Source organism: Oreochromis niloticus, linkage group LG23 (genome assembly GCF_001858045.2).
Source record: "Oreochromis niloticus isolate F11D_XX linkage group LG23, O_niloticus_UMD_NMBU, whole genome shotgun sequence".
NCBI classification, from domain to species: Eukaryota; Metazoa; Chordata; class Actinopteri; order Cichliformes; family Cichlidae; genus Oreochromis; species Oreochromis niloticus.
In genome coordinates, this window is record NC_031986.2 from 34,044,058 (window position 1) to 34,062,958 (window position 18,901).

General features: G+C 42.1%; 1 protein-coding gene across 15 annotated transcripts in view; it reads right to left on the reverse strand.

The window, feature by feature from the left end:
* The window catches only part of celf5a (cugbp, Elav-like family member 5a), a 175,994-nt gene that overhangs the window by 145,485 nt on the left and 11,608 nt on the right, over positions 1–18,901 (reverse strand). For all 15 annotated transcript variants that reach the window (XM_019352164.2, XM_019352166.2, XM_019352163.2 and 12 more), the window contains exon 2: positions 15,589–15,671. In XM_019352164.2, coding sequence (XP_019207709.1) covers positions 15,589–15,671 — 83 coding nt within the window. The remainder of the gene's footprint in view (positions 1–15,588; positions 15,672–18,901) is intronic.

An 18,901-nucleotide genomic window follows, 5' to 3' on the forward strand; every position in this document is an offset into this window, starting at 1 on the left:
TTACTGATTGTACAGTACCAGACTTCAAGCTGCTAAAAATGTCATCCCTGATCAGTTGTGACATTAAAACAGCACTGACAATTAAAATATTGTGTCAGATGTCACATATATCGGATTAGCACTTTAAACCTGTAGCTGACAACATAATTGCAGCTCCGCTTGTCTGCATACCCTGTGATTATCCTGCTGGAAAAACAACACATAAGCAAACAAACAAACAAGCAAACAAATTAAAATAGGAGGCTACAAAAGCATATAGCCCTGATTTTGGAAGCCAACACTCCAGTTAAAACCTCCATCTGTTGAAATCCATTCCCGAGGTGCTCCTGGAAACTGTAAACGCCCACACACAGAAAACTCTGCCAGGAGAACAAAGACAAACATTTCAGAACTCCCGTGCACCTCTCGCACCGCAGCGCACGGAGAAGAAAAAAATCTTTCCCCCTGCTAAATATATGGGCTTGACGTGGGAGCATGTGGGCTGGTGAAAAGCTCAAGATGCAATGCTTTACTTCAACAAAGCTCTGCAATATTAAGACAGCCTTATCTCTCATCATTTCCCTTACTCTGAACAGTACATTCCCACAACACATAGCCTAGTTTAGCAGGACACATTTATCTCATAATATTTTGGGAGGAACAATGTGAAATGTGATGCCATGAATGATATCATTAACGTTCTAATATCTTTGTTAAAGTAGAGTACAAAGATGTACCTAAATCTCGTGGTGCGCTGTTTTCCCCTGCTGTCAGTGCTCCTCTCCATAAACACTCACAAACAAGTCCAAAAAAAGATTTCTATACAATAATACCCGCAGCCCATTCATATTTATAGCCAACATCAAAGGGAAGAAGAAATGCATTAGAGCCCATTTTGGCTCAAGGGAAGAGGAAGAAGACATTCCACAGTTACTCAACTACAGAGTTAAACTAGCATCATCTACTCAAAGACATTTCATTTGCACCAGTGATGTTAAACGAGCTCAGTTTCAGCAAGCGGTTCTCAATCAGAGGTCCAGAGGATCAGTGCTTCCCCGAGGGCAAAGAGCACAAGGCAAAAAGCCATGTTCCTCTCCATGCTGACTTTACATTTATGCCACTGCTGCAAAGTTATATACGCACACAACGATGCAACAACATAAGGGTCTGCTTACTTTGCTGTAATGCCTTTTACATACAACCACAACAGTATGCAACTTAAAACCCTTCACTGGCTGCATATGATGTTCAAAGGCCAAAACCAAGTGCAAGTGTACAAAACAGCGGTACAGTTGCTCGCTGAATATTCATTTGATTTGGTTTATTTGTTTATTGCATAAGTTAGCTGATAAACTAAAACCATTCTTTGCAATATTTTTAAGACCCACGCTTTATTTTTGAAGCCTTATATTGCTATTATATTGGCTTAACTATTAAGCCAAGTACTTGAGCACTGCTATATATTGCATACTATATTAAAACCTCTCCACAAATGCAGAACAAGTTCTATAACAAATTCATTTGCATCCAATGCTAGCACATATATATCTTCAATAACAAGACATGCTTGTGAAGAAAGCACTCTGCACTTAATCCAAGTTCAATGTAAACCCATAATAAACTCCAACCTATACCTCTTTACTTTACAAGCTGCATCAAAGGCCACAAATGAGACCAATTCAATTTTGTTTTTTCACGTGCTCGTCTTTAGACGCATTTTCAAAGATCATCGGAATCATTTTTTTCTCCAATATGTCAGACCAGGACATCACAACAACATGCTCACGGACGAAAACCTCCTATTAACCTTGGTCCATCCATCACTGAGGATGCTAACAACAGAATAACAGACACTTAAAAAGCATGAGGACATGCATTTTGTTCATTGTGTTTGCAATTCACATGGTGACACTAAGAGAACCCATCCACTTCTCTGTCAGAAGAAATCCATTAGTCAAACCAAACACTGACACTTAGAATGTCAAACACACAGGTAGCACATAATTTGTTTTACAACAGTGTGATAGCTGGAAATGGGGGCTGGTGAATAATATCTGCCAACTGCGGAAAAATGCACAATCTGAAATTACCAGAGGGGGGATATTTAAATGTTTGTGTCATTTTAAATCTTGGGAACAGTTTATGCCTTTGGTCATGACTATTTTGTACGCCATCCACTATGGGTTTGTGTGAGTAAGACTGCAGCCACAATGGATAATCTTGTTCTATTGAAAAAGTAACCGTTAAAAAAATGAAAAGAACTACATTCAAGACTTTATATGTTGATGACATAATGTGTAATACATGGAAACTATAAACGTGTTTAAATTATTGCTTTTGAACGCCCTTGTTTCTGTGTCAGTCAGAAAACATCCTGTCGCTTCCTGTCTTCCAGGCAATAAGAGAGCACGCGGCACACAGGGCTTTGTTGTTCTCCCTAATGTGAGTTAATCTGGATGCTGTCACATCAAACGCAGGGACATCTTAGGTGTTATGTAGATAGTCTTAATAGAAACTTAGCCTGGCTCTGTCCCTTTGGGCCCCTCTCTTGCCTTTCCATTTGGTTGGAGGCAGAGAGATTGGCCATCTTCAAAGCCCTCTGTGTGTTTCTGTATCGACCACGCTCCTCTGCAGCCCCAGAGGCTTCCTATTAGAAAGGATTTGTCTTACAAGCTCTGTGTGGTGCCACTCTCAAAAAAAAAAAAAAAAATGAAGAAAAAGTGAAAAACATGTTACTAGTGGAGCTCTTCTGCTGTAGCCACTTCACTTCAAAACACTTTGATCTCATTCCCTAATTTTAAATCAGCCCAAACTGTTCATCCTAACACACTCTGCGCCTATAGAGCAACGTCTGGCATACGCAGATATCAGTCTCACCAGCAAATGCAGATATCAAGCACGTACCCTTTCATCATATAGATCCATTCACGTTGCACCAGGAAATGTGTCACTGAGGCGATAGCTTTTTAGTTTGCGGCAGAAATAAGCCTGGATTCACAGACAGGGGCTGGGCTGAGCAGGGCCAACATTTTATGAGATATACAATTTTTTTTTTCATTTCTTTGCTTTTGCCTGGGCTCCATGTTGATCCATAGATAACCTGTCATCTCATCTTCTCTCCTGCCTTTATTACTGTATGCATTTCGGTAAGCTAACGGCAGGGCAGACCACTTTCGACCAACTTCCAATAAGGGGGCTGGGCTGAGAAGAACAGCAGTATTTCCAGAGAAAGGAGGTTGAGAAAGGGTGAAAAAGCCAGAGAGAGTGAGAGGGAGACGGGTAGGGCAGTTTTATTTTATAGTCTTCACTACAAACTGAAATATACTCAGGCAGTGTAACTATAGATGGCCAGACTATACCCACAGGGCTCTCACTATGTAGGGACACTATAATAAATCCAGCATTATCAGATCCCAGTCATTCAGCAGACGCAGCCTAAGTGCTTTTAGATGTGTCAGAGGACATGACAGACTTTCATTGCTCCGCTGATGACTTCCCATTCATCCTTTGTAAAATTACTTAACAGTTCCCTGTAGAGCTTTAAATGTTCACTTTTGTGGTTTTGTTTATATACAGCATTTTTCACCAAAGACCTAACAACGACACGAATGCATTTCCCACTTCACAAAACTTTTGCAAAGCCATTGTTCTTGCCTTCCCCCTTTTTAGTGGCAAACTAATAAGACATTACAGCCCGCTTCAGAAATCTTTGCTTTGCAGTGCCACTTGTGGTCATAAGCCCCAGAAAGTACTCTTAAAGCATGTCAACCAGCAAATACTAGAATACTAGACTAGTAATAGTGGGTAGAAAGTCCTCTCTTCCAAGATAGAAAAGCAAGCAAAGAAGTGAGCTGGACAACACGCTTTGCCCTTTCCCAATCTTGAAAGGGGGGGCACGGGAGAGCAGCCTTTCAAGAATATATTAATAACACTGCAGTAAAAAGCACACCGGTGAGGTGGGGACAAGCTGAACCCATCAAATTAATCTGAGATAAATTTGCAAGTCATCATCATAATTTAAAATGTTTTAGAGACAGAATAAATGATCAAAGAATAAAAGGAACTAGACTGACAAAGATGTACGGTGGAAAGTGAGGAGAGGCAGAAAAAAGAGAAATGAAGTAAGAAAAAGAGACAGCAGACATATTTTGATGGACAAAGAAGTAGCCTTACAAGGCCAGATAGGCAGACAGAACCCATAAGCTGGCAGAGGAGACAGGCAGGACAAGCAGCCAGTCAAACTCTATATGCTGCGGTGATGTCGTACAGACTGATAGATTCATAAATAGTGAATCAAGAAAAAACAGATAAAATAAACTCTGTGAATAAATGTGTCGCCTTGTGTCCTCTGCCCCATCGCCTAATGGATTTTTGCTTGCGTGTGTACGTAATTTAAATGTGTCGCAGCCCACGCTGCCATGGTAATCATTTGCCTCAGCCCCATTACTGATGTGTGATGATGATGAGCGACAGCTTTACCCTACCTTATAGAAACGCACAAACAGCTACACGATCCTCGCCACATTTATCACTGAGCTTATTATGAGCGCTCATAATCAACTTCTACAACTACTGAAATGTACTACCAGATTCTGCAGGCTGCATTATATGCCGCCATATGCGTTTCTAAAACAAAGTGGAAATTAATTTACGAGAAGGAAAGTTCAAGATAATTCAACCCTAAAATTCAAAATGAAAGATTACCACAGGTATAATTCTGCAATTCACATCCAGACTGAGCTTCATCACCTGTAACAGCTGTGCACAATCAAACAGTCAAATTGGAGAGGTTATTATTTCCCAGTAAGTAATTTGAGTGAGCCTGGCACTCCCTGATTAAAACAAACAAAATCACAGAATGAAGTACTCATATCCTCAACTTCCCAACACATTTCAAATATACTGTATTAACTTCTCTACTTTTCTGTAATGATTTTGGCAACAGCACTGTTGCATGCAACACCGAAACAATTTCAAAAGACATTGTTGTTTAGATTCAACACACTTAATGTTCTGTCACATACAACCACATCTACAACAGCTACTGCTATAACTAGTCCTTTTGCTAATAACGTGAGCAAATGCATTAAATTCGGTGCACAACAGCAGCACAGAGGTAAAAAAGTATGGTGCTTAGGATGAGTCTTTTACAGAGAGAATTGTTGTGAAAGGTTTAATGGCATGATCAATATCAGATATTAATATAGCGTACCATCACATGGATTATCCATCAAATATACAGGGATTGAAGCTGTGGGATTGCTTTGGCTCTTAAGTCTTTTGTTCACTTGATTCTCCTCCCTGCTTTTATCATTTTTTTCCTTTAGCCGATCCTTATGAAAATCTGAGACGTAGCTCATATTCAGACAGCGAAAACCACACTGAAAACCTAATGACTGCCTCTGGGATGCCTTTGGACTTCTCCACGGGATTCAAAAAAGGAAGGACCACGGCTACGCTGCTTTTTTCAGTCTGATACAGTACAGGTTAAAGCCTGGAGTCCTGATCAGGCAAGGAGGCCCTCCATCAATAACCTCCCACTCTCCATTTCCCTCTATCTCACGCCCTCCATCTCATTTCTTAATCTTTACAACTCAGTGATTCAAATACCTTTCCTCCTACTTCTCATTCCATTTCACAGTCTCCAAGTCTTCTTTTTGACCCATGCCTACCTACTCCTCTCGCTCTCCCTCTATTTCTCTCTCTCATCCACACATCTTCATCATTTTCTCCCCTTTTCCATTTTCTCTCTCCTTTTTTTGCCTCCAATCTCACTTCACAGAGCCACCTCCTGTCTGAGAACTTGGAGAAAGCACATTAAAGGATGCATACTGGCTAAACCTGCCGAGCTGCGTGACTCTAAATTGGATCCTCTAAAACTTGCCTCTTGCATGTGTGCCACAGCTGCGCAGGGAACCCCAAGGCCTGACAAGAGTTAAAGACCAAGCAGTCTCTATCCACAGCACAGCACAAGTCACTTTGACTCACACGCAGACACACACAGAAATGTAAAGCTCTTCAGTGTGCCGACAAACTCTGTAAACAACAACACAACCCAATGTGTCCCTGCGAGCCCTTCGCAGGTTTATGATACAGCCCTGCAATGGTTTTGGGGGCTGTGGTGGAAGTGGGATGTTGAGGGGAATTTAGTGTTTCACCTAAATGTGAGCTTGCTGCCTGGAAGACATCGAGTATACTGTTTTACTCTGAATTATTAAAAGCTGCCTCTTATTGCAGCTTGGACTGAAATAGTTTACATGCCACAGACTATAGCTGTTGGCATAAAACTATATAATTTATATTCCCAGCTATTCTGCCAGCTTATTGCTATTTTTCTATATGAAAGGCTATACGACTGCCATGATGGACAAAACATGACTACTTAAAATAAGTGTCAGGTGAACTCTAACTTTGATGAAACCCCCCCAAAAAATAACTGTCAGTATCCCAGCAAAAAGAATATGCCTACGTGCTTGATCTCGCCACTGCAAGCTCAGCTATATCCAGTGTCCGGGTATTCTGTGGGGCAGACGACAGAAGCCTTCACCAGCAGCGATCACCCTGACACTGGCTCCCTGAGCGAGCTCTACTGACAACCGTCCTCTGCAATGCAAATAACCACTTCCACATGAGCAGAACCATCACTAGCACTCCCCGTACACTTGTATTCCATGTCATTATCCCTGGGGACTCGCACGCCGTTCCTCTCGTCTACCCTATGCCTCATGCTGGTACCCTTATCTGTGACGAGAAGGGGGCTGGGGCTTAAAACAAATCGGTCTGGCTCATGCATTCACAGCCATGATAGAGGGCTGCCACAGGCTTTTTTTCTACTTATACCTCCTGTCAGTCACACTCGTCTCCTTGCCCTCCAGCCATGTGTACTGTATATCATTAGTCCTGATTTTTTTGCTGACAAACGCTGGCTGTCGTGCTGCGCAGCCCCCTTACCCTCTCTCTGTGGACACTACACCAAAGCATGGCGAGATGTGCCTTACAAATGAGTTCTCTCTGGTTCCAACATGTGCAAGTGCACCATTTCGCGGTGTATGCGGACAGCACGCACACAGACATCCAAATACACGAGAATAGATGTTCTAAGATTGGAGGTATGACTTAAAGCTGTCAGCGTGACCCCGTGGCTCCTTCTCCCTCCTCTCCTCTTTTCTCAATATTTCAAATGTTCTGTCACTTCATCCCCCTCTAATCTCTCACACACTCCTCCTCACCCCCCACCCCCTCACCCCTCCCCTCAAGGCACACGGTCCACCCAGTGAGATGTCAGCCCCGATTAGCCACATTGAGTTGATGTGTTTTAAGTTTGTCCTTCATTATTGAGTAATGTGAAATATTCTCAGGCATGCATGTTTTTGCGTCTAAAACGGTCATCTTGTCTATTTGGATATCCACTTTTTGTGAGCTAATCATTTTCACCATCTATTTCAACACGCATGCAAGGACACACACTCACACTGCGAGACATACACACCCCTCTACTCAGGGCCATAGCTTATGATCCAAGCGCATAGCCCTCGCACTTTTTTTTCTTTGCGTCTGCGGGCAGAATCACACCTGTACAAGCTTCTACAGGGACTCGCAGATGGATTGTCACTCGGTATCTGGGCCTTGCCTCTTGCAAGGCTCTGCACAGCCATGCCCGCAAGCCTTGAATAAAACCAGACTCATCTGGTTCAGCTCCACTGGTACAGGTGATGCTTCACAGTGCCAAATTGGCATTAGGTCATCACAACTGCACGGCATAAAAATGGACCAAACGGGCACAGAAGTGCAAGCAGTGATTTTCAAACTGAAAAATAAAACCTACAAAAGCCCCTCCCACCCATTAGACACAAAACCCAGCTCTATAACCCAGATCATAGCTGTGTCACATGATTGCATTTCACAGACAGGCGGGCAAGCAGTCTCCAGCCATAACTAAAAAATAGGTTAAACAGGCTAAAAATATCAAAAACATTAATAATTCAGCTTTTTTGCAAACCTGTACCTCAGAAAAAATAGCTCACATTATAAGTGGTTTAATGGGTGGGGTAGTTAGCAGTGAGCACTGGGAGGGGCCACAGCACCAAATTGTCATCCCTGCTAATGTCACAGGTGAGGTCAACAAGCGTTCAAAGGTAACTTTGAGGTAGTTACTTACATTTTTTAAACCTTGATAAGGGATTTGCTTTGAATTTCCCCACAAGTTGAATGTCATTTTTGACTATTAACTTTATAAAAGAAAATAATATAACGCATTTTCCTTATATTCATTTACTTTTCATTTACTTTTGTCGATAATTGCAAAGCAACAAAACTCTTAACAGGTCAAGTTTTAGAAGTTCATATGCACTGGCCACCTAAAGGGTGTATATAATGACATGAAATTTCTATGATGAAACACATTTTAATGTTTCAGTTGGTGTTCTTTATTCTCCAAAGGCAGGTGCAGAGAGCAGATCCAGACTTTTTTTCTTCAAAATCCTCTCAGAGGCCAATCCCCTGAGAGAAAGAAGGCTTCTCTAAATATGTAGCTAATCTACCACACAGAAAACCAAGACGAACAAAAGAGAGGTGTGTGTGAGCGTGTGTGTGTGTGTGTGCACGTTAAATGGGTACCAGAGGACCAACGATGAGAAGAAGCAGAAGGTGGATTGCAAGCAACATTGTCACAGCTACCCTTTGCGTATGTGTGTGTGTGTGTGTGTGTGTGTGTGTGTGTGCGTGCGTGCATGTGTGTGTGTGTGTGTGTGTGTGTAAGGATATTCAGTTCCTCTGGGAGCACTCTAGCACCACAGCTCTTTGCTGCGTACATTACACAAATATACCATTACAACAGACATACACACAGACACGTGGAGAGGCACACACACACAATCCATAAAAACTATTGTTCTGTTGCGGTCACACGCTGATATGATTTGGGAACGTTGATAGGTGCCATACACCACAGTCCCACCAATAATAAGTAAATGAAAAGTGTTTGCTCGCACATGCACACTAACACTAAGTTAAAAACCTTGCATTAGTAGGGACCACGCCCTCAGTTACATTTGAGAAACCTTCTGATAAGAGAATGGAAGATGGGACAAGCATAGATCTGAGGTTTGGGGAAGGTCTCAGTGAGGACTGATGGCAGCTCCCGGGCCAGGCAGATCCCCATGTACTAATGAGAGTGCATGAAAAATGAAAAAGGAGGACGGAGGGGCAGAAAAATGAGATCTAACACCTGTAGTGTGGAAAGGCATCTATAGTCGAAGAACCAGAAGGAGAAATGTATGACGTGTGGTCCAGCTCCTGAAATTCAGATAAATGATCTCCAGTTTGTAGCACATCAGCAGACCTGGGTATTAAGTTCAGAACAGAAGAGATCACAAACATGATTTAAAAACTCATATCTATAACATCTTATTCTCATTTCAGTATAAACTTTGCAACACAAAATCCTGTACAGGTCATAAAACTGAAAAAAATTACAGACCACCCACATGCCCTTTCTAACATATACAGTAATGTTATCTTTTTCCTGAAAATATACACACATGCATACAAACACACCCAGACACACGAACACATATTCCAGTTACCCAAAGGCTAAATTCTAACGAGCCCCCTTTCCCTGACTACAAGGTCTCCAATCCTGCCAGCACCGATTGGCTTCATGCTGACCAGTCTGCTCTATATCCACCCCCACCCTCACCCACTCAACACAGTCACATACAGTACATACACAATCAGCCATAACACTACATTCATCTACGGATGAGTGACAAATTAAAGGAAAAACTCTTTCACACGCGAACTCAGGTCAAGATGTTTTCCACACTTATCCTTTCTCACATGTAATGCACAGCAGGAAGGCAGGAAGCGCTCCATTTCAGAGCTCTTTGCACCACTGGAAATACTTGATGTGGTTTAGGCGAGGGAGGAACCTGGACAGAGTGTGCAGGAGGCACACACGACTCCCAAAAACTAGCAGAACTGAATGTGCCAGAATATTAGCTTTGTACATCGTGGCACAATCTGACATCACACACACTTTGTACTGCAGAGCAGGCAGGGCAAAGACCAGCTTGGTTCTGATCTGAATGCATCTTTGTGTTCTCACAAGCAGCTCCACCACATGCCACTGAAACAGCATTAATGCTTCTTACAATTCTACAAGTCACTGCAACTCTACTGGAGTGTGTTATAAGCAAAAACTCCTGTAGGGGTTCATTTGGGTTCAGATCTGCTGATTGTGAAAGGCACATGCCATTCTTGAAGAGAACATTTCCATCAGGTCAGACGTGTTTCATTATAAGCTAAAGGCACGAAGCCAACGCGATGTTCGTTAGATTTTCAATAAGCTGTTCCTCTAAGGGGCCATGTGGAGCCAAACCATGACAGCAGAACACAGCTACCAAATCCCCTCACTGCAGGGTCAAGGGTTCAAGTTTTCTTTTTCTTAATTTGTCAACAATGTGAACACGCTACATAGTGTAGCGCTGCATTATTCAGCCTTTGCAGCAGCCAGGCAGCACACAGCAAGGCTTGGCTGTAGACAATAAACAGGTGGATAGGATGCATTAGTAAGCATAGGTGAATATGTTATGTGTGTGTCTGTGTATATACTATGAATAAAACCCAATGAAGTAAAGATGGGCCATTTGCAGCATGGTGGAGCCAGCCTCATTTCCCCAGTACCAGCTCAGCCACTCTCCACAATATAACCATGCTTTGCTTCTCACTCCTCTCTCATCCTGTTATGGTTCAGGTGAGCACCGGCATGTACACACAATTACACATACAAACAAATGCAAAGTCACACACATATAGAAACAGATTGCATCCGTGTGCACTCACACAGAAGACTAACAGTGCAGGTATGTATATAGCAGAGGGCAGAGAGCGCAACAGTGAGGGAGCAGAAGAGACAGAAATGGAGACAGAGGAAAGCAATCGAGAGGGAGGATATCTACTAGTGTTGACATTGCAGGAGGCTACATGTGTGTGCCGGAGCATAATCTTCCCCCTGCTCTCATTGGGTTTTTAATGCGGCTGCTATTTCCATAAACCTGCCTCCTGAATCACTGCCAGCCGCTTACACTCCCCCCAGGTCGAGCTGTACTAATACTAGGACTAAATGCATGCAGCAAACATATTTCCACCAATGCCTCTCAAAGACAATCACCGTTATACACAGTGCTAGCACAAAAAAAGGGACGGCAGCGTTCTATGCTATAGTAAGTAGACTTGCTACTGCGACTGAGATTATTTCTTGGATCTATTGGATTTGAGGAGTTGCAGTGAGAGGACAGAGAGTTTTAGGAGAGTGGGGGGAGGTGGAGGATGGAGACAGGGAGGGGGATGGGTGGGCGGATAGTGTGAGGGATGCAGGATTTTGTCATGATGCTAAGCTGGGAGGAGTAAATCTCCTGCGGACTTGTGTAGGGAGCTGTGAAACTCACAAGTATACTCACCATTTGAGGTAGGAAGTGGGCATTAACTGCCATAAAGAGTCATCAGAAAACATTTTAGTGGCCATCAGGGGATATTTATATTTCGGTTGACTTGGAAAGAAATACTGATAGGACATGCTTGAACAGTCACATACTCAAAAGCTCACTAGTTTGGTATATGTTAGAAAATTAAACGTCTCTCCATCAGTGGCACACAAATATATTCCAGACTCGCTGTCATTGGGGGTATGCGATCAGGGCACACCGCCATGTGTGCATGTTTTTCGTCCCACCTTTATACGTTGCTATCTGTATATACACAGAACTGGCTGCAGTGCAAAGCCAGCTTACCACATGTACACAAACACACACGACTAATAGAGCCAAGCGGCACACACCTGGTAAACTGTCAGAGCTTCTCCTATTCTGTGGCCAAACTTATGTCAGGCACTCGTGTCCCCGAGGTTCCCATCACACTTCACTGCAGGAATCTATATTCCAGTCCAGCACACTTCCATTAGGCCATACTGTTCCTTTCAGCAGCTAATGTGTAACAGGGGGACACAGATAATAACATCCAAGAACACTAGCACTTTTTCCTAATAACACTGGGTTGTGTGTTTTTGTGTATGACTCAGAGAGTGTTCAATATGAAATACGAATAAGCCATAATTATAGCTTTTTTAAAGCTAAAATTTAAACATTGGGATCTTTTTATTATCCACCTGCTTTATAGTAATGGTCAGTACTGATTGTAATACGATTCTGTACTTTTCTGTCTTTCATTGTTTTACAGAGTAAAATTCTCCTGCATAGAAACTCTATTTACACAAAGATACAAAAAAAATCAAAATTTTGTTAGAAGGAAATTTTGACCTCGAGCAACTACTAACACCAGAAAAACATATGGCTGAGAACACAGTAGATTAATAGTGCCCATTATGAATTCAGTCAGCTCTACAGTTTGTTTCAATCTGCTAACAGTTGCTTGTCTTTTGCCAAAGCACGCACAGGTTTGCTAAATTTGCAAAGTCTTATACCTTTGAATAAGGAAATCAAACTGGAATTAAAAATCTCCTACAAGTTACAAGTTTCAAGTCAGTTTGCGTTCCCCCTCTCAGCAGGAAAAGCAAAGTAGAGGTCAGAGATTCAGCACTTTGCTCAAGGACATTACAACATACACAGAGTTTGAATTATACACTTACCCAAAATTCAAAACAGTCCATCTCATGAAATTCAAGTATGTGAATGCTGGTGTCCGTGTCTTTGCTGTCATGTGTGTACGTGGGGGTGCTTGTTTGTCGGCCCTGCTCGAGGCGTAGAAAAGCTAGTTAGGTTGTACAATTTTCATACAAGGTTCTAGTCATTTGCAAAATGTAAAGTCCAGTAGGATTTTGGTTTTTTGGCATTAATTCCAATTCAGGCATTTAAAACAGCAAATATGGATGGGTAGCCACACTGGTCAAACTGAAACGCTCGAGAGCAGCGATGTAGGGGATAATGACAAAACGCAGACGTTAATACCTCATAACCCATCTCGGGAGAATTCCTAGTTTACATTAATTATACCATAGCCCCTGGCAAACTGCATATCAAGCAGGATTTTGCAAACAAACAACTGGCATATCTACTTACCATCAAGCAGCGAAGCAACAGCGGTCATATCGCAAAAGATTTAAGAGCAGCGAGGCTCAAGAGAGGACAGTAAAAGCTATGGGAGGCAGGAACATGTCAAACACACACACTGCGGCATGGATTTTCTTCCCATGATGTGCACAGTGTTCTATAATGTAAATGAAAGTTACTCTTCCTAAACCTGACCGTGCATACAGGATGATTAGGGATACTGGCGTGCCGTGTGTAGCTACTGTTTTACCTATGGCCAGCAGAGTATACAGCACACACTGCCTGTGCTTCCTTGGACCAGTGGTCTTTGTGTGTGTGAGTGAAGTTGAAGGGAAGAGTAAAGCACCCTCAGCCTGACACCCATCAGCGTCTGCCTGTTACATTTCTATGACACGCTTTGTCTCAGGGAGAGCAGCAGCAGTGGAGCAGTGGGAGCGGGGGAGACAGAAGGATGTGGGGTGGACAGGACTGGGTGGGGTAAAGGGGAAATCAGCAGGAGGGCTAAAGTAGGAATGAAAGGTACAAGAAAAGGGTTTTATTTCTCACATGTGATACACGGCAACTTCAGCAGCCAGTGAATATGTGTGTGTGTGTGTGTGTGTGTGTGTGTGCAAACACCAAAGGACAAACTTTCAGACTCTTTGTGTAAAAATTACACCATTCAAGGCAAGACTGAGTTTGCTAAATTTATAAATACAGCTGTACAATCATAAAAAATTTTATTTTGTTACTATTAACTGAGGCTGTTTATAGCTCTCCATTAAGGTGACTGTTAAACCTCACTGAGCCCAGGTGATTTGGAGGTCTTCTCTTCGCTTTGAACAAAGGGGCATGAGGACTTATGTCTCTCCTTTATACATTCAACCACATCTTCTATTTAATTCTAATAGCACATCAGCCCTTATGGATGCCCCTCCAGGTTGTCAAGGGAAGAGTTATTAATGGCTCCGAGCCGTGGGAGGAAAAACTTAGTGGAAAGCCAAACCACAGACAAAATCAAGAAATTAAGATAAGATAAGATAAGATAAGATAAGATAAGATAAGATAAGATAAGATAAGATAAGATAAGATAACCTTTATTAGTCCCACGTGGGAAATTTGTTTTGTTAAGACTCAAATCTGCCTTTTGTAACACATAAGTGAACAGAGCTAAAAGACTCTAATGAACACATCTTCTGGCATTATGTGTAAGAGTTTTTGTTGTCCTCTCTTTCTTGCTTCTGCCCTATTATACAAATGCAGAGGGGAAAAGGAGCAGAGTTATGCCTTCTAGCCTCACGCTTGGCTAATTTGCAGGATAAATGAAACAACTTGTTTTTCCAGGACGAAACGTTTTTCCAGAGAAACGTTCGAAGCTGGCAGTTGTGTTTGCACGCTTAATCTCAAACATGTACCTTTTGTCTGAATTTCTCTGGCTTTTGTCTTCTATCAGAAAGGGTGTTGGAAGTGTATGCGCGTAATTGGAGATAAATTATCTGAATTTCAGAAGCGGAACCACACCTCCAAACACGCCCCTTCCGGTTCCCATCTATATATGACCCCCCAGCTCTACAAGCTGTTTGTTCTCATTTTTGTGCCCCACCCTCTCTGCCCTTATTCAATTCTTTTACTTCTTCACTTCTAGAGTGAAGCCATAGACAGTCCCCTCTGAGGCCTTCCCCAAACCGCAGTTCAATTCATGTTTAAGCCATTCGCCTTTATCTACGAAAAAACACTGTCAAACCTAAAATGAGGACGTGGGCCAAGCTAGTGAACTGTCCCGATGCAGTCTTGACCGCATGAAGCAGCACTACCTCTGTGGTAGTCACTTCTGCCCACTCCTGTATTATTAGCATCTCTCTGGTTGTTTTCACATATGGCTTTCAGACATTGTTGGAAGAATCAGGCAGGGCTTCTGTCCAAAGTTGCCCACATGTAGCACAACAGAGAAGATATTCTGCCTCGGTCATATTCTGGCTACTAGAAATATTTGGTTTAGACCAGTGTGGCGAGGGCACTACCTGGACAGAGCATGTAGAGGGCAGGACACATGACACAATGTCAGTGTTGACACACAATCCACCTACACTGTTGGAACATAGGAACAAACTCACACAAAAGCTTTGCACTAATGCATACATGCATATAAATGTACATCAAAATGTTATTCATGCAAAATAAAAATGTGTGCAAACTTGTGTTTGCCTCAACAAATACAAATGAAATTAAAACCTACACTCCGTTTCACGTTGTCTTTTTGACTTTCCAGAAATGCAGAGCTTTCTATTTCTATGTCATTCTATGCTATTACTTCAAAAGTATGAGGCAGAGTGGGTCTGATCAATGCTGGCAATATCCCCTTGAGAACAGACACATGAAAAAGTTTAAACCGGGCCTTCAAAAGGCTGAGCTATTGATTGAATTGCTTTCTAAAGTGTTTTTCATCTCTGACACTATACAAGGAGAATTCCGGCTGATGTGCAGCCGGGTGCAGGTGGCATGGCTGACCACCATAGAGAGAAAAGAAAGAGGGTGAAAAGCGGTGGAGAGAGAGGCAGACACTTACCCCTGGCAGTGTTTTCTGTTCGTGGAGGGCGTTCTGGGCTTTTATGGCCGACTCTCGGGCGCAGTAGGTGAGAAATGCACAACCTGCAACACAAAGATCAAAGTCAGAACAACACTTACACATAAATTATGCACACAATACAAAATGACACAGCCATTTGCAAGAAATATCAGCTAAGGAAACTGGTACATTAATGAGAATGAACTGAAGGAATTGGACAATTACCAAGCACGCAATTAAACACAATTAAAGAACCAAATCTGTGCTGAAGGTCTCCTGAGTTACTGAAAACCCATTGAAAACATCTCTTAGACTAAACAGAGCAAGTTAATCGAAACAGGCAACCATGCAAGACACAAGGCTACATGTAGAAAATTTTCGATGATGGCAAGGGGAGAAAGAAGAGCCAACCACAGCAAAAAAAGTAGGAGATGCAAAGAGCATTATTTGGATGAATAGCCAAGCCTGCCCAGCTTCCCCAACACTAGTGCCATGTCCTGTTCAAAGCTCTTAGCAGCCTGGCCAGTGTCCTCACCCTGAGAGGCTGTGACAGCAGCGGAGACAAAAGAAACAAGACTGCAGGGGAGTATTGAGTGGGGTGGAAAAGGAGAGAAGAAGGGATGTAATAGTTTAGGGATGGCTAAAGGAAGGAGATGTTGCCAAAAAAAGAAAAGAAAAGACAGGACAGGACACGTCGTTAAAACTCTCTTGGGTTGATGCCCAACTATGAGACATTGATCTAGAACCAAAGCATACACACATCTGTGGAATTAACTGCACATGAGAAGAGAAGAGAAGAGAAGAGAAGAGAAGAGAAGAGAAGAGAAGAGAAGAGAAGAGAAGAGAAGAGAAGAGAAGAGAAGAGAAGCCAGATGGAAAAATGAGGCAATCATTTTCCCCCTGACTATCTGAATAAATAGATTTGCTTGTGTTCTATTAATGAGGTTCATATGGGTTAGCATGCATCATATTTCTGCCACTCTGAATATGGTTTATTAGCAGCGGCTGCATTTTGGATCTCATTTCAACAGCCAAATATATTCAGTGGGTGGTGATATATTAAGAGTTTTCATACAGACAATATTTCAATCTGTTGTTCTTGTTTCAGATGGGATCACTTTTACCCATCCATGCACCACTCTTTGTGCCCCTCTAAAAGCATAAATACAGCAGAACAGCACATGTACGGTATTTCCAGTTTTACTGACCCTTGCACTACGATTGTTTCTCCACTGTCACTTGTGTTTGTCGCCTTAAAACGAAGGTTATAATGTCATATAAGTCACTGATCTATTCATTTATTTGGAACTCTTTTTGCCTCGCTGCCTAAAGTGTCTGTAATGTGGGCATGTGCCTTCATGGCTGCGGATGCGCTGACCCTCATTACAATATTTAACCACTATAGTCTAAATGATCGCACGAAAGACAAACAGCAGCAACGTGTATGCAGGTTGTGATCTTTCAAGTCTCTGACAGCATTAATGGTGCCTTACCTGTCCCAGTTACCCCAAAACTAATCGTTTCAAACTGCGACCCCCAATTAAACCCCTCAGTCACTCACACTACCGTCTAATTCGTATTGCTCATTAGCTTGAACTTGACGCAATACCCGGACTGTTACACGTTGTTGTTTTGGCTTTGTTTGTTTGTTTGTTTCTTAAATGGGCGAGGGTAGCAGAAGGGAATGGTTCCATTTTGGTGCTTGTTTTTCTCTCTTTTTCACTCTCTCTGGGCTTGTTGTTGGTTTACTTGACAAACGCTTGCCCCATCTCTGAATAAGAAAGAAGTATTTTGCATTACAATCACAAACGCGATTTATTTGTTAATGTGTAATGCATAGGGCATTGAGAATAAATTAATAGCAACCACAACACTGGCAAACAAAAGAGAAACATGAACTCCATTTAAATGTGATTCTGTGCTCTTTAATGTATGGCTTAATAAGAATTTGCAGGCCACAGGCGAAAAAGCTTTAACAACTCCATAATTGGAATCCAAACACGTACAAATTGCCAGCGCTGCGTTGCATACCAAGTGCAAAAGTGTGAGTGGGGGGGAGCATGATGAAATTGTTTGAAACACAACAAAAAGCCACTGTAATCAGAGCCTGCTGACACAGCAACGGGGGAAGCCTTCCCACTGCGAGGAGATGATCCTCTGCATCATCTGACAGAAACCTAAAACAGCTTTGTCTAAAACATTGATTTCAGCTGCAAAGAGAAGAGATTCCTCTTCTCCTCTCGTCTTTCCCAGCTTCTCATCTCCATCAGCAGCTCCCCGTGTCTGGTCTCCCATTTCTTAATGATATATTTTTAAGTGGGGTACGTGTGTACTGGGAAATAAGGCCGAGTCTTCCATCTCCTCTGCACTGAATTGGCATGTAATTAAAGAGTGTTACATGGAAGACAGGGAGGGAGCGCGTGAGGCAGAGGGAGAACGGGAGACGGTAAGTAAGAAGTGCGTTCCTGCTCAGTTGTAGAAATCACGAGTGTATGTCCACGGGGTCTGTGAGACACAGGAGCCACTCCTGCTGTGCCATCCTTCAGAGCTCTTTAGGTCTATTTGGCAATGAAATACATTCCTGAAGTCCTGCAAAAACACGCATGTTTCCTACGTTTCCCATAATAAGTAGCTCAAATGTAGAAACACTAAAAAAAAAATCACAAACATAAATTAAAAATAATTTTAAAAAGATACTAAAATATTACTGAGAATACTGTGGCTGGATTGGTTCCTTGACCAGCTTTATCTGTTTACTCTTTCAGAAATATTGATGTTTTAAAGTAGTCAGCCAGAAATACTCAGTGTTAAACTGACCAGTAGTGATTCCTTTGAAAACTGCTGTTACTTCATTGGCCATTTAAAATAATTATTATTGGCTATTGTTATTGGTAGTGGCATTAAAGTTGTGCATCAAGAAAATTCCCCCACCAAACCCCCCAAAACAAAGTCTTTGAGGATAATTTTTCAATTTATTGTTTTAGAGAACATTCAAGTTTATTCAAGTTTGTCATCTAGAATTAATAAGTCAGTCTCAGCAAACAGACTTTTTCTGGGAAATGTGATTTGGAAATATGTCTCTTTGTTATTGTAGGTCTTTACCTTGCAATATAAAGCGCCTTGAGGAAACTGTCTTTGTGATTTGGCGCTGTATAAATAAAATTGAATTGATTTGAATTTACAGTTTGCTTTATTTGTTTTACTCCCTCGGCTAATATAATTATAATAACCTGGTGCAAAATTGTAACTGGTCTAAATGCGAGATGAAGTATAATACTTGGAGTATTATTGCATTGTGCCTTCCTTCTTCTAT